The following is a 17,550-nucleotide window of genomic DNA, read 5'->3' on the forward strand; positions in this document are numbered from 1 at the left end:
GTAAAGGAGGTGAAGAGGAAAATGGGGAAGAGGTGGTACAATCATGCCTGTAGACATAAAAAGTTTGAAGTAATGGAAGCACTAAAGGAGTTCAAGAAACAGGGAGGAGACAATCAGAGAGTGGAATTCTGCACTACGAGGAAAGGATATAGAGAATTGTTGTATATATAACAAAATTTGAATAGCAGCAGCAAAGGGTTGCTGAGCTGAACAGAAATTCTAAAAATAATGAAAGTAGGAAAGTGTGGAGTACAATTAGGTGGTTATGTGGCAAGCAGTAAACTGCTCGGCAAACTGATATAGTTACATGTAATTAATCTCATAATGGGACCGTATTGAAGATAATATATTAAAATTATAAAATCCTTTTATTTACAACCACTTACTCAATTCAATACACTCATTGAATTATAAAATAATCATGAGGTGTCTTGAATAATGGAACATGTTTCGTTCGGCATAGCGAACATCATCAGCCGTTAATGTACAAAGACTAGGTCAGGGCCCTGAACTTAAAATGATCAAAATTGTGTCCTCATATGAAAAGAATAACAATGTCATAATAAAAAGTAATAATATAACACTAGACTTAGATTGTAACAATATGTACAGATTAACAGCAAAAATTTGTTGTGGAATACATTGAATGATGGCAGTCTGTGAAGTTAAAAACAATCATGGGTTGTTAAAGTAAAAAATAGATTTGTGGACATTAAAATATACATCAATGCGTGAAGCGTGGATTAATTATTGAGGATGGAGTTCCTTCAGTTATGCAAAAACAAGAGTTAAATAGAGTTCTTTGAATAGTAAGATTCCAAACTGAAATAATTACAAACCATTATTCTCGTCTTTGTTCTGTATTGAAAACAGTTTTATCACTAAGTTTACACAAGGAGTATTTTATTACACCACCTATTCAATACAATCCACTGTTGCATGGTTAAATGAACATAGAAACTACCAAATTTTAAGGTACATTTTTCGCACCTTTTTTTATTGGGCATCATCAGTCTTATTCAGTCCTAAATCAAACATTGGTCTGAGGACCTTATCCAATTTATATAAACTATATTGTTGAACTCTTTAATAGTATTGACACTGTGGTTTATTATGTTTACAGTATAAAGATACTTGAAAAAACATATATACATGCATTAAAATCACTTAAAAAAAATAAAATGTTCATATAAAACAATTTTGTCACATTATTACTTAAAAATAATTCATGTCTGAATTGAAATGGATCCTCTTTGTAAAATGCTTGAACAATAAGCAACACTTGGGGACCAGAGTATCGAACCCAAGGCATCAATGGATAGGATTAGTATGACAAAACGTGCATGTTGAGGGTGAGATCCGTTTTCAAAAAACATCAGGGTTAGAAATGCGTAGTCAAATTGAAGACGATATGGATTAAGTTATCATAATATTTTGGGTAAAAATCATCGTATAATAGCCAGTGCTAGTAGACATTGAGGTGTTGATCAGAATCGCTGCTAAAACTGTTCATAATAGTGAACTTTAGGCCCATATGACAATCTCATAGAAACGTAATGCCCCTTGTGGATGTAGACGACCATAGAAAAGAACTTAGATGTTCTGTAATGAAACAGAAAGAGAACTTGTTTGCATGTGACAGATCGTGTAATTTCAGTGAAGAATATTTGTTATATAAAATGGGTACTTACCTATTCACCAAATATTATGCATGTCATACTGTTTCAGCAGCATTAGCTTGTTTGGTGTTCCTACTAGTAGTGTTGTATCGATGCAGTAGAGACGGTGGGGAATGCTGAGGGGGAGAGGAGGTAGGTGGAGCTTTGCATGCCGATGCTAACATAGGAAGGGGGTTGTTTGGAGGATCAAGCACAGGCGTGGTATTTAGAGAGATAAAGGGAGTTTTTAATTTTAAGGATTTAAATATCCGAGGAATCCTATTATGGTTTGGATTAACCATACTTAATAACTTAGGCGTTAAAGTGTGTAGTGGACTTCTGATTTCTGTATCGTCAGTGAGATTATATGTTTTGTCCAAAAAGATGTATATTCTCTCTAATTCATTTAAAAGTTTACCTTTGCCTGTATTCCTGATTATTGTGAGATCATTTTCTATTGAAGTGAAACAGTGTCCGGCTTCCTTCGTATGCGTGCTCATTGCAGAATATTTATTATGATTTTCAGCATTAAAATGCTCCATGTACCTTGTATACAAGCTTCATCTAGTTTGTCCAACATAAGAAAATACACACTGAGAACATGTTAATCTGTAGACTCCTTAACCTGAATATCTATTGTTATTATGAAAATCCACAGCCTGTTTCCAGTCATTTGACCAGGTCAGGAATGGAATTAATGAAGCCCCCATCTAGCGGCGAGGATAGGTATTGTGCCGGCTGCCGAAGCCTGTCATACTCCTGGGGCAATGATTAATGAGTGATAGATGAAATGAAATTATATTGGAGAGTATTGCTGGAATCAAATATGACAGGGAAAACTGGAGTACCCGTAGGAAAGCCTGCCCTGCCTCCGCTCTGCCTAGCACAAATCTCACATGGAGTGACCAGGATTTGAACAACGGAACCCAGCAGTGAGAGGCCGGCGTGCTGCCGCCTGAGCCATGGAGGCTATTGTTGTTATAGTTAATCTTACTATAATTGAAAAATATGTTTTGAGTCGTGTTAACTGTTCTAAAGTCTTTGTTCATATTACATTTATTGAAAGTGTTTGCAGTTTGGTGATTTTTAAAGTGATTTTGATGTGTATATACATGTTTTTTTCAAGTATCTTTATACTGTAAATATAATGAACCACAGAGTCTGTACTATTAAGAGTTCAACAGTATAGTTCATATAAATCGGATAAGGTCCTCAGACCAATGTTTGTTTTAGTATTGAATAAGGCTGATGATGCCCGGTAAAAGAGGGGTGAAACATGTACCTTAAAATTTGGTAGTTTCTATGCTCATTTAACCACGCAACAGTGAATTGTTTTGAATATCAAAACTGAAATAAGTCAGGCTGACTGGGTGGAGTACTATAAGAAATTATTAGGAGGTGAAGACAGGTGGAGACTGAAAATAGGAACTGTCAGGAGGATTGGGATGTACTGTGCCTTCTTTAGATAAGGTAATATCGGTAGGAGAAGTAAGAGAGTTCTTAGAGAAAGCTAAGAAGGGAAAGCAGGAGCTATTAAGGGGGTATCAAACAAATTTTAGAAACGAGTGGGGAAGAACAGACATATGCTAGAAAGCATTGTTAATTTAATACATATTTGAAGGGGGAGAATTTCCAAATCTTGCAAGAGAGAGTGATTTGCCCAATTTATAAGAAGAAAGGAGTGAAATCAAACCCAAATAGTTATTGAGGCATAACATTGCTAGATACTTTAAGTAAAATATACAGAGGAGTGCTGGCAAAAAGGATCATGCGATGGGGGCTTGATATTGGGCAGATTCCAGTCGGGCTTCAGAGAAGGGATGAGAACATCTGACAATATTTTTGTGGTGAGAACAATAATGGATAAATATGTAAAAAAGAAAGGAGGAAAATTGTTCATCACTACTATTGATTTGGAAAAAGCATTTGATACTTTGAGTAAAGGGGCTGTTGTGGCAAAGATGGAAAGAATAGGGAGGTCACACAAGGTGATCAGAGCAGTGGAAAGCATGTACTCAGAAGTTAAGTGCTCAATTAAAGTCAAGGAGGGTAAAGTAATTGGGGAGATACTCTCCAAAGTAGGGCTGAAACAGGGATGTAAGTTGTCCCCATGTACTGTTTTTACTCTTCATAAATGATATATTTCAGTCAAAAGGCTTTGCGTCAGGGTTTTGCCCAAGTCTTGAGATTCAGGGTATTCCGGGTCTCATTCTTGCGGATGACATCCTCGTACTCATACTGACTCCTGCGAGTATGCAGAGTAGTATAAATGATGTGATAAATTACTGCAAAGATTGAAATTGAAAAATTAGTACACAGAAAATAAAGATAATGGTGTGTAGAAAAGGCTATAAATTATCAAAGGATGAAAAATGGTGGATGGGTGAGGCAAAATTAGAAGTTAAGAAAATAGAGCAACTGGGTATGATAATAAGTCTAAATGGGAAATGGTCAGAACAAATGTGAAAAGAGCAAAAATGAAGGGTATGGGCTCACTGTCAGCTATTAACATGTTAGACAAAAAGATGCCAAACACTGATAACAGGGTGCATAAAAATGTATTTAATGCAGTAGTTAAATCAAAGGTATCGTACAGAACAGAGATCTGGTGAGTTGAAGGAAAAGTTTCTACACTTCAGGTAATCGCAAGTAAATTTGCCAAATTAATAATGGGACTACCCAATTGTACAGCCAACTGTGGTGTAACCGGCTGAGTTGGCCGTGCGGTTAAGAGCGCGCAGCTATGAGCTCGCACCCAGGAGATAGTGATTTCGAATCCCACTGTCGGCGGCCCTGAAGATGGTTTTCCGTGTTTTCGCATTTTCACACCAGGCAAATGCTGTGGCTGTACCTTAATTAAGGCCACGACCGCTTCCTTCCCATTCCTAGGCTGTTCCTGTCCCATCGTCACCATAAAACCTATCTGTGTCGGTGTGACGTAAAGCAAATAGCAAAAAAAAAAAAATTGTGGTGTAAGAATGATGTGCAATGATGCAAGTCTAGAGGGAGATATTGTTAAAAAGATAATTAATTATTCGTTAAAACTGAAGTTGGGAGCACCGAGCTCGATAGCTGCAGTCGCTTAAGTGCAGCCAGTATCCAGTATTCGGGAGATAGTAGGTTCGAACCCCACTGTCGGCAGCCCTGAAGATGGTTTTTTGTGGTTTCCCATTTTCACATCAGGCAAATGCTGGGGCTGTACCTTAATTAAGGCCACGGCCGCTTCCTTCCCAGTCCAAGCTCTTTTGTGTCCCATCGTCGGCATAAGACATATCTGTGTCGGTGCGACGTAAAGCCAATAACAAAAAAAAACTAAAAAAAAGAGAGGTTGGGAGCAGGAGGTGAAGTGTTACAGATAGCCTACCAACACCAAATGAAGTATCAGAATCAAGGATACTGGGTGGTCGGGGTAAGGAATATTCTGGAAACGGTACGAATGGGGTACTACTGGGAAACGGATTGCTCAGAATAGCAATGAATATGTAAAAAAAAAAAAAAAAAAGTCCTAAGAGCTGAGGACATTGAAAAGCAACAAATTGCTTCACAGTGTAAAAATAAAAGGTCACTATTGAAATTTTGCAATGTAATTTGGAGAATGAGGATAAATGTAGATAATATTACAAAAAGGGAAATGTGAGGAATAATATGTTGGTTAATAGGAATACACAAAAATAAAACATACAGACGAAAGTAAGGATGATAACATATGTTTATTATGTCTAATGAAATGGGATGGGCACACCTTATAAAAGGGAAATAAGCAAAAAATTTATGGATGAGGAGGATAGTAGAAAAATTGATATTGAAACTCAATTGTATACCATTGTAAAGTTATTGAACAGAGAGTGGATGCACCTGGGAAGAATGGCTAAATTATTAAACATTGTTAAGGGATTGTGGAGAAATAAATTGAAAGAGGTAAGAATTGATGCATGCTGGTTAGTGACAGAATTGTGTCCAAGGTAACTTAGACAACATAACTTGGTTGTTGAATTCTAGAGCTATTAGGTACATAAATTATATTTATAGCATATAAATGTTGATCTGAACCATCATATTCTGTTTAAATTGCATGTTCTGTAAAGACAATATTAATATTCATTTGAGATGTTGGAAGTGGTATGCAGGGACCAATGATAACTTGTGTAGTGACCCACACTTTGGGGCGGTCACATTTCTTGAGTATGCGATGGACCTCTATGGCATGTCCATGAAGTCTCGTGTTCTCTTTTTGTTTGTGTTTTGCTTTTTAAAGTTCCATTTATTAACACAATGTTTCTAACATTCATTCCAGGCTATTCTTTCCCTGTTCAATTCCTAAATCATTTCTGTTAAAATTGGTTTTTTTTTTTTTGGTGTGTTTTATAATTATGCTAAAGCATATCAACTTTTGTATACTGCATGTTTAAAAATAAGAAAAAATTACAATGAACAATACCCTCTCCCTGATCTGTGGTTTTTGAGATTATGGGATACGGGCATTATCTTATCTACATTTCTTGGTAGGTATTAGCTGCCATTTTAAGAGAGAAGATTCTTCAAAATCATTCGCATCGAAATGCTTGGAACAATCCACACTGTATTTTTTTCTGTTTACCTTGTGTTCCCATAGTCTGAATCTAGTTGGTGATTTTTCACAATCAAGAAACTGGTGGAAAGAGTGAAAGTTTATTTTGAGTATAAATATCTTTCAATGCTTCTTATAACCTACCTTTAATCCTAGAATCCCTCAGTATGCGCTACATCTTTTCTTATGGTATGCCATCATATAACCTTCTGGATCTTGTAAACATATGGGTCCATCTCTGCTCAACACACATCTTTTCAATTAAATTGGGTGCATTGAAAAAACCTCATCCTGATATCCCTTCTGTGGTCTGAACCTGCACTGGTTTTCATCCATCCACCTTTGATTTTTACTGGGAGAATGTGAAAGAGAAGTAACTGACCTGATAGCAGTGAGGCAGGATTGCTGTTGGCTTTTACCTAGGAAAAATCCCCGTTTAGATCTTTCCTTCTATACTGATCAAAGCTTTGATAGTCTTTGCAGTGCTTGCTCTTCCTTTAGTTGTAGATTGTTGGAGTTACTGCTTCTGTTCTATCAGTTGATACCATTAAATTTCAAGCTAATTCTATTACTGTACAAAGCTATTTCATCCCTGCCTTTTAATTATATTTCACCATTTCTAGTTGAATTTCATTGCTGCTGATTATATAACACTAGTTTATTTACAATTCTTTCCACTTCCTCTGTTGTGATGTTATCGCCATCATTGTTTTCTTTCCATTGAATTCTGTGGTTCATAACTGCTTCAGAAATATTTAATTTTAAATTGAAAATGATTTAAAAAATATTTCCTCCATCTGTGATATTGATCTCTTTTGATTTATCCGACAGATTATTTATTTTCCAGTTTCCCTCCCTTTCTAAGATGTTTGTTTTTTGTACACTCCAGACAGGCTTTCCTAGTGCTTGATCTGGTCTTTCCAGGTTATTGCCATAGTCCTCCCATGATTTCTCACTGGACTCGGTTATTTATTTTGTTCCTTTTCTCTGTTCCCTCTCTACATCACTTCCTGTTTAGAACAATTTTTGACATGCCTTGTTTCTTTGTTTACAAGCTCTCCTTGACTTTGTCAATCCACCGAGATGTTCAGTTTTTCCCGTCTATGCACAGCTTGTTCTAAACATTCCCGTGTTGTTTCTACCATATCATCCCTGTACAGTACCTATTCTCTTTCTGTAGTCTACACACACTTTTTTCTTTGAAATTTTTGTCTAATCATGTCTGTGCACTTGTAATTTCCTTGTGTTGATTTTCTACCCTTATCTATCTTAATTTTGTGTGTCGTCCAACTCGTTGGCTGAAAATGGTCAGCATACTGACCTTTGATTCAGAGGGTCCCGGGTTCGATTCCCGGCCGGGTTGGTGATTTTAACCTTCATTGGTTAAATCCAATGGCTCGGGGGCTGGGTGTTTGTGCTGTCCCCAACATTCCTGCAACTCTCACACCACACATACAACTATCCTCCACCACAATAACACGCAGTTACCTACACATGGCAGATGCCGCCCACCCTCACCGGAGGGTCTGCCTTACAAGGGCTGCACCTGGCTAGAAATAGCCACACGAAATTATTATTTTGTGTGTCTTATGTCTACTGATATTTAGTTCACTACAGTTGAGATAGTAATCTGTCGAGTGAGTTGGCTACCCATTTTGGGTCACATGGCTGTGAGCTTGCATTTGGGAGGTAGTGGGCTCAAATCCCACTTTCGGTGAGGATGGTTTTCTCTGTTTTCCCCATTTTCTTGCTGGGCAAATGCTCAGGCTGCACGTTAAGGCTATGGCCACTTCTTTCCTATTCCTCGTCCTGTCCCATCTCATCGTTACCACACGACCTGTCTCTGTTGGTGTTATGTAAAACAAAAAGCAAGCAAAAAAATTTATAGCTGTGTGTGCCCACAAAACATTCCTATAGTACCTGTACATTCCTTTAAAACTTCCTGAAAAGGTCAGATATCATATAGTCTCTTATGGATGCAATATTTCTACCCTCCCAAGTGTAGCACTGAAATAGCTTTTGCTAGAAGAATGACTTAATGCATACATTACATACATACATTATCATTATAGACTGTTATGCCTTTCAGCGTTCAGTCTGCAAGCCTCTGAGAATTTACTAAACGTCGCCACAATCCTCGATTTGCAACTAGTGTTGTGGCCTCATTTAGTTCTATACATTTTATCTTTAAATCGTTAGAAACAGAGTCTAACCATCGTCGTCTTGGTCTCCCTCTACTTCTCTTATCCTCCATAGCAGAGTCCATTATTCTCCTAGGTAACCTATCCTCCTCCATTCGCCTCACATGACCCCACCACCGAAGCCGGTTTATGCGTACAGCTTCATCCATCTAGTTTATTTCTAAATTAGCCTTTATCTCCTCATTCTGCGTACCCTCCTGCCATTGTTCCCACCTGTTTGCACCAGCAATCATTCTTGCTACTTTCATGTCTGTTACTTCTAACTTACGAATAAGATAACCTGAGTCCACCCAGCTTTCGCTCCCGTAAAGCAAAGTTGGTCTGAAAACAGAGTCCGAGACCTTGGAGCAACTCGAGACATCGTCTCAGCAACGACTCGGGCATTCTGAGGCGCCTGCATTTAGAAACCAGTAACATGGTAACAATGATGATGACTTAATGAATACTAATTAATTGCATATTAGCTATGAAGTCCTGTAAACATTACCCTGTTGTATTATCTTTTGTATCTTCTCTACATTTACTCTTTACCTTCTCGAACCCTGTAGTTTTATTTTTTCTCCTTGTGTTTGCTTTTGATCCTGACTGTTAAATCACTCAGCTGTTGATAAAACATGTCTTCTTCATCCTCATCTGCTCCTTCACAAGGTATGTACATTGAGATGCCTGGAACCTCAAATCTACCCACATTGTTAATTTGTTTACATGTCTAAAGGAAACTGTGTGTATGCTTTAGTTTCCATAGTGTACAGTCCCACTCCATACCCTGCCTTTTCCCTTCTAACATCCACAAAGAACACTTTGTAATCACCTATCACCTCCTTGTTATCTCCCCTGACCAAAATGCTTTTTGACCGAGCTCGATAGCTGCAGTCGCTTAAGTGCGGCCAGTATCCAGGATTCGGGAGATAGTAGGTTCGAACCCCACTATCACCAGCCCTGAAAATGGTTTTCCGTGGTTTCCCATTTTCACACCAGGCAAATGCTGGGGCTGTACCTTAATTAAGACCACGGCCGCTTCCTTTAAACTCCCAGCCCTTCCTTGTCCCATCGTCGCCATAAGACCTATCTGTGTCTGTGCGACGTAAAGCAACTAGCAAAAACTGCTTTTTGCTAACACATCCAGAGCACTGTCAGTCTAGCAAAGAAGTCAGCTGGGGATAACATGATGGCAAGCATAATTGGCAGTCATACAAACTTCAGTGAAAAATGGAAGGCTATATATAGGTGCTTTCAGGCAGAAACAGGTTCCAAGAAGGACAATCCAGGAATCATTAATGAACATGGGGAGTGTGTATGTTGAGGATCTTCAAAAGGCAAAAGTATTCAGTCAGCAGTATGTAAAGATGGTTGGTTACAAGGATAATGTCCAGATAGGGGAGTTGAGTAATACTAATGAAGTATTAAAATTTACCTGCGATAACAATGACATTTACAGTAATATACAAAAGTTGAAAACTAGAAAAGCAGCTGGAATTGATAAGATTTTGGGGGATATATACTGAACACAATGAGTTGGGATATAGTACTATATCTGAAGCACATATTTGACTACTGTTTGAATGAAGGAGCTATACCAAATGAATGGAGAGTTGCTCTAGTAGCCCCTGTGTATAAAGGAAAGGGTGATAGACATAAAACTGAAAATTACAGGCCAGTTAGTTTGACATGCATTGCATGTAAGCTTTGGGAAAGCATTCTTTCTGATTGTATTAGACATGTTTGCAAAATTAATAACTTGTTTGATGGAAGGCAGTACAGGTTTAACTCAGCTTGTATGATTCCAGCAACATATAGCAGATATCTTAGATTCAGGAGGTCAGATGGACTGTATCACAATTGACATTTCTAAGACATTTGATAGGGTAGATCATGGGAGACTAGTGGCAAAAATGAGTGCAATTGGACTAGACAAAAGAGTGACTGAATGGTTGACTATATTGTTAGAAAATAGATCTCCGAGAATTAGAGTAGGCAAAGCTTTATCCGACCCTGTAATAATTAAGGGGGGAATTCTTCAAGGCAGTGTTATTGGACCTTTATGTTTCCTTATATATATAAATGATTTGAGTAATGATGTGGAATCAGAGGTAAGGCTTTTTGCGGATGATGTTATTCTCTATAGAGTAATAAATAAGTTACAAGATTGTGAGCAACTGCAAAATGACCTTGATATAGTTGTGAGATGGACAGTAGCAATGGTGTGATAATAAACGGGGTTAAAAGTCATGTTGTGAGTTTCACAATTAGGATAAGTCCTCTCAGTTGTAATTACTGTGTTGATGGGGTAAAAGTTCCTTTTGGGGATCATTGTAAGTATCTGGGTGTTAATATAAGGGAAGATCTTCATTGGGGTAATCACGTAATTGGGATTGTAAATAAAGGGTACTGTAACCGTAAAAGTTTGTTTCGATGGCTATCTGAACACAAGACTCGGCACAGGGGCGACCGGTCCTTATCTGACTTACTACAGAGGAGAGGGTGTTGTGTGTCCTTCGCGATCTCAGCTCTGTGCCTGATAGCTCCGCAACACGCCGCAGCCCGGATCTTTCCAGACTCTACGACGTGACTGCAGTGCGCTTGCTTGCGACGTCAGCCAGCGCTACAAAAGGAGCAGCATGCCGCTACTTCCCAGGACTCCCCAGTGTCCAACGCCAGATTACACTGCAAGTCGAACGCGGAGGCTATCCCTCTTAAACATGTGTATCGAACAGGTAGACTGAATTCTGGTGATGAGGTTTCACCTCCGGGCACTGCCTCACCTCCCGGTTCCAGTAGCCACGTCGAGCCCCGATGCCAGTATTCTACTCATCCCTCAGTCCTCATTTATGCTCCGACATCAACATTAGTATTCTACTAATTGTGAATATTTATGTCAGTTCCTGACAAGCCTACGGCAATTACTAGCATTCTGTTAGTACGAACTTTCATTGCAAGTTACACTAGTAATTCTACAAGGCAGATAGTTTTCGACTATCTTGAACTCTCCCTTATTTGACAGACTATCTCCTCAAGATAGATTTGTGTGTATATAGAACTCTCATGTGTATAAAGTGTATATTTCAACAGACCCTCAGTCTACTGTTAATATCATCATTAATTGCGTGCAAGTTCATCCAGCTTCAAGAAAAGTGTAGTTATATTTAAGTACATATTGTGTAAAAAACTTATTGAAGCAATAAATTTATGTTGTGTTTCTGTATACCGATTCCTTGTATACAACAGAGGGAAGTAAGATAAGTATAATGGAACGCTAATTTAAAAAAAAGTTTATTCATAAAATGAAGTCATAATTTAACATCTCCTCAGCACAACAGTTACTATGAGTATTTCTCCTGGGGTTGAACTGGTCCTGATACATTGCTGGGTCGTAATGTTTGCTCACGGTGCCACAATCTTCCGAGCTGGTCTCGAATATCTGGAAGGTCTCGAATATCTCGGAGGTCTGGATGGTCTTGGAGCACTCGTGGTCTTGGTTGTAATGCAGCACTGGGGTATGAAATGGATTCAAAGTAATTGATCTGAACAAATGAGATTACGATCAGTAGCAATCTTTAACGAGTCACAAGCTGCACTCAATTGTCTTCACAGTGGTATTTCACTAATTAATTAGAAGAACACAGTCATTACTGATGGATTAAACTGAACTCAAGATTAAACTTATGATATACTAATCACGTAAAATAAATATCACCTTATTAAAGTTAAGTGTGAGAATATTGTCCGAATAACGGTGTAGAAGACAAGGTATCCCAATTTAACACAACATCAAAGGAGAAAGAATAAGTTCCATGAAATTAGTCCTGTTCACTATCGATAATGGTAAACGAAAACACTATCCTTCCTGGAACCGTCCTTGGTTCGACACAAGTCTTATCAGGATAATTAAAGAATGTTAAATGCAGCAGATCGTTTAAATACTGTGCTGAGTTTATGCTCACTTAAGAATCTGGACACTTGTAAAATAGAATCAAAGTTCGACAACACTGTTAAATATGATTAATTATATCAGTCGTTCGTAATATAGACGTACAGTTTGAAAAATGTTCCAACACCTTTGATGGAACACCTATGCACTGTGATGCTTCACTATCGTAAATTCAATAACCTGAATAGACTGAAAATGTTAGATTATGTTTCAGTACTAGCACAGTTTGTCAAAAATTAAACATAAAATCATGGACAGTTTTAATGTTTCACTGATGATCACGTTTCAACACTTTCAGTGTTCAGTGTAAAGTTAATCACTTTCCTTCAATTACGAGCACCAAATTATATTAGCGTAACGTCGTATTGGTGAGCAGTTTCTAACACCACACACACACTGAAAATATTCCAAGTTTTGCAGTGCGTCGTAATACCGTTCGTCCGATCTTGGCTGTTGTACCAAGTGAACTGGCTTGACAAGCGAAATGCCTGCCTTTTTATTCAGTATCCCCAAGAAATTGTAATGGCTAATATCTTCCGTAATTTTCAACAGATCTCTTTGAAAATTGGGATTCATGATTATAAAAAATAAGCTACACGGTGATGTAGTTCATTTCCTCATATCTTAATTCATTCAAAAGAAATTAATGATGGAAGGGAATCGAACATTCCGTCGTCTGACATAATACAACCTTGACCAAGTTCTCCAGTTGTGATGTTGCACTTCCCCGCTGCTCTCAGCTGACATGCTTGCAGGGGAAGCGTGCTCGGCGGGTAGCATAACTCCACATACATCGGGGACTTTAACTTAGAACCGTGTTACGGGTAGAGTACAGATCTCTGCACGTGATTATGAGGGTATTTAGGGGTTGTAGTAAGGATGTAAAGAAGAGGGCACATAAGTCTCTGGTAAGAACCCCAACTAGAGTATGGTTCCAGTCTATGGGCCCCTCACCAGGATTATTTGATTCAAGAGCTGGAAAGAATCCAAAGAAAAGCAGCTCGATTTGTTCTGTGTGATTTCCGACAAAAGAGTAGTGTTACAAAAATGTTGCAAAGTTTGGGCTGGGAAGACTTGATAGAAAGACGAGCTGCTTGACTAAGTGGTATGTTACAAGTAATAAATCTCATTGTAGACCGTATTGGACATCAGACATCTCTCACTGCATGCTCTGTGTTGTACCTTATGTTTTTAACCTCCGACAACATGATTACGTGTTTTTTTCACTTAGTCTCTCTCCGCCTAAGCAAGCACACAGATACAACGCACGCAGCAACGGGCATACGTTTAACAGACCCCCTCGAACGGCTAATGTCTCCAGTCAACGCTCGTCCAACATAAGAGACTTCAGTTCACGCACTTTGCATCTTATTTTTTCCGTTTTGGTTTTGAACTCCCAGTAAAAATGAAGACACCTGTTATTCGGCTTTAACCACTGTTTTGGATGAAGTGGATATTGGCCTCTACCTTGTAAGCGACTTCAGGCGTGATCAATCCTATTTGAAGTGTTACTACTCCATGTCTGCTACAATATGTGATTTCTCTTGCCCGACTCACTTATCCATACAAGAGTGAGATTTAATTATTTCTTCATTCGAAGGAATATAATCATAATTTTTTGTTATATATGATCATTTTTATTAACTGACTGGTAGCAATGAGTTCGATTATTACACTGCCAGCTCTGTGTTCTACCTTATGTTTTTAACCTCTGGCAACACGATTACGTGTTTTTTCACTTAGCCATGATGAACACTCATACATTTTCACTCTTGTTTTATGTTTGAACATTCTGATTGACTGACTGGTAGCAATGATATCCTAATGATTTTAATTATTTCACTACCAGCTCTGTATTGTAATTTCTGTTTTTAACCTCTGTTTCAACACGATTGTGTGTTTTTCTCTTAGCCATGTTATAATATTCTATTTTTTTTTTTCACGCTAGTTTTAAGCTTATTTGATTTTCTAAGTGTAAATGTTGATTCTTAGGGTGCCATATATTTTAAGGACAATAGGTTCAGGGCCCTGACCTAACTTTAGGTTAGGATTTATTTCGGCTGATGCTTACGACAGTTAAGCAAAACATGTCCCATCTTACAATGCCTGTTGTAATGTTTATATCCTAAATATAAGGAAAGATAAGTATTGGAAAGGTGGTGTTAACTATTATTTTGAAAATGGTTTTCCGTGGTTTCCCATTTTCACACCAGGCAAATGCTGGGGCTGTACCTTAATTAAGGCCACGGCCGCTTCCTTCCCACTCCTAGCCCTTTCCTGTCCCATCGTCGCCGTAAGACCTATCTGTGTCGGTGCGACGTAAAACAACTAGCAAAAAAAAAAAAAAAAAAAAAAAAACCTATTATTTTTATTTTAATGTTCAGAAAGTGGTATGAGGACTTTGCTTGCAAGATGTTGTGTTTACAGTGCACTTACTATGTCTTCTGGTATGGGCTAGAAGCAAATTGTTACTTTCATTGACCTGTCTCAGTCTTATACTTGGCTTTGACAATATGAAAGTGGCTGAGGTATGAGTGACACTAGTAATGCCATTCCTTATGCAGCCAGTCCCTGCTATGAATGGTGTGAAAATGTCACTCATAGGGTCGGTTGGTGCATGCATTTCAGTGGACTTGGAAGACTGATGTGCAATAGCAACTTCTGGCTCATTGAGGAAAGCAACGGGAAACTACCTCACTCCTCATTTCCCTAGTCTATGACAGCTAATGGTGAACCTGTTGAGGATCCAACCAGCCTTCGGGTTGAATACCCAACATACATACATACACAAAGTGGTATGTTCCGAGCTGTCAGTGGAGAGATGGCGTGGAATGACATCCGTAGAGGAATAAGTTTGAGTGGTGTCTTTAAAAGTAGGAAAGATCACAATATGAAGATAATGTTGGAATACAAGAGGACAAACTGGGGCAAATATTTGTTTATAGGAAGGGGAGTTAGGAATGGGAATAACTTACCAAGAGATATGTCCAATAAATTTCCAATTTCTTTCCAATTTCTTTGCAATCATTTAAGAAAAGTCTAGGAAAACAACAGATAGGGAATCTGCCACCTGGGCTACTGCCTTAAATGCAGATCAGTAGTGATTGATTGAAAGAATCACTGTTTTAAGGATCAATGAGAATTTTATCCATGACCTCCTCCTGCACAAACATAGTATTAGGAATATAATCATTTATGTGATGATGTGTATTCGAATGTAGTATATGATGGGATGATTGTAGTGTAGTATTTGTTTTTCTGGAACTGAACATCTCAGGACATGAAATTTGCATCATAGAAAAGTGACAGGTGAAAATGGTAGTACCGGGAGTGAAGAAAACTGTAATAATTGATTCTGCCTTGGGGTGGAATTTCACAAAGACTTCTAGTAGTCTGGTTGTATTTCAACCTGGGAATAAAGGTAACAAAATAAAACCAGTTATTCAAGGAGAGTTGTGTTGCTTTTTTGTTATTTTGAAAATAATATTATGGCATGTTCTCAGAATTGTTGTCAGAGTATAGCTGTTATTTTTAATTTTTCCAGGCTAAGCTCTTATGGCAAAAAGAAGAAGAGCAGAGGAAGGCCAATGAGCAGAAGGATGTTGGTGACCGCATAAGGAAACTGGAATTGGAGATAACTACTGTCCGTGCTCAGTATGATGAAACCAGAGACAAGTTATCTGCTGCTAAAGAACAAATTTTGTAAGTTACATAAGACTCATGTTTATCGTTCTGTTTAATAGCCTTCATTTTTGATAGGGCTCTCATAGAGGGGGATATGTGATATATTGTCGTTGCCGGGACGAAACCTCCTATGTGATAATATTTTTGGAGATATACTGACCCGCAGCACATACATTATGAAGAGCGAGAATGCCTTGACAACACTCACACGATATTGCACCTTAGCACACAGAACCTTACCGGCCAAAGTTCTAAGCTAAAATATTTCACATAGGAGGTTTTGTCCCGGCAGCGACGATATATTTTCATGAGTTGGTGATGTACTGTATGTTTCATTATCATTCTGTTTGCTTCTGGTAGCAAAGTATCTTTAAATACCAGTTTTTTTTATGTTATTCCTGAAAATGTCCAACTCGTTGGCTGAACGGTCAGCGTACTGTCCTTCGGTTCAGAGGGTCCCGAGTTCGATTCCCGGCCGGGTCGGGGATTTTAACCTCAATTGGTAAATTCCTACTGCACGGGGGCTCGGTGTATGTGTTGTCTTCATCATCATTTCATCCTCATCACGACGCGCAGGTCGCCTACGGGAGTCAAATGGAAAGACCTGCACTTTGGCGAGCTGAACCCGTCCTGGGATATCCCGGCACTGAAAGCCATACAACATTTCATTTCATTTCATTTCACTTCATTTCATTCCTGAAAATATCATGTTTATATTCAGATTAAGAAGTAAAGAACCCATGTTCAGTTTTACATTCTTTTCAAATAATTATTGATTTATTGAACAAGTAATTACTGTTATGAACGAAATCATTATATGCTGGATGTATAACAAAATTTTTTCTTCTCTGCTTAAATAACTTGGCCTGTTCTTCTGTTATACTTGTTCTTAGATTTAAAATCAAGTCATATATATAAAGATAAGAGCGTGAAGAGGAACGCATAATAGGATAAACACAAGAGGTGGGTGTGGGAAGGGAGAGTAACAGGAAAAGGAGATAAGGAAAAATATGATAACTGAAAAGCACAAGGACTGTCTCCATTTCTTCAAATGGCTGGGCTGACTTCTAGTCAGTCCCAGTACTTCTACAACCATTTCTTCTCCGCTCTGGTAAGTTCGTTTCTGCTTCTTGACTTCTTCAGGACAGTAGGCTTCAGCACTTACTGACTGGGCTTCATGACTGAACTAAAGCGAAGGATGTACACTGATGAGCCATTATATTACGACCAACTGCCTAATTTGATGTAGAACGACCGTCTACTGCAGAACCAAGGCATTGATTCAACAAGGTGGCAGAAAGTATCCTGAGGTATTTGGTACCACAAGATAATTTCATTTTCGAATTCATAATGTAGTGAATGGAAAAGCTCCATTTGGAATGAGAGTGAGGGGAAGAAGGGTTTAAGGGAAATAACAAAATGTTTAATGCACTATATAAAAAATAATATTGGCAATAATTGCAGTGGACAGAATAAGAACCACTGTATGGGGTTGAGATGTCTCTGCTACCT

At 38.3% G+C, this 17,550-nt stretch overlaps 1 protein-coding gene across 1 annotated transcript in view; it reads left to right on the forward strand.

Moving 5' to 3' along the window:
* LOC136863519 (spindle assembly abnormal protein 6 homolog) overlaps nucleotides 1–17,550 on the forward strand; it is a 353,838-nt gene that overhangs the window by 129,866 nt on the left and 206,422 nt on the right. The window contains exon 5 of the mRNA XM_068225981.1: nucleotides 15,899–16,056. Within this exon, the coding sequence (XP_068082082.1) occupies nucleotides 15,899–16,056 (158 nt within the window). The remainder of the gene's footprint in view (nucleotides 1–15,898; nucleotides 16,057–17,550) is intronic.

This window comes from Anabrus simplex, chromosome 2, assembly GCF_040414725.1.
Source record: "Anabrus simplex isolate iqAnaSimp1 chromosome 2, ASM4041472v1, whole genome shotgun sequence".
Lineage (NCBI taxonomy): Eukaryota > Metazoa > Arthropoda > Insecta > Orthoptera > Tettigoniidae > Anabrus > Anabrus simplex.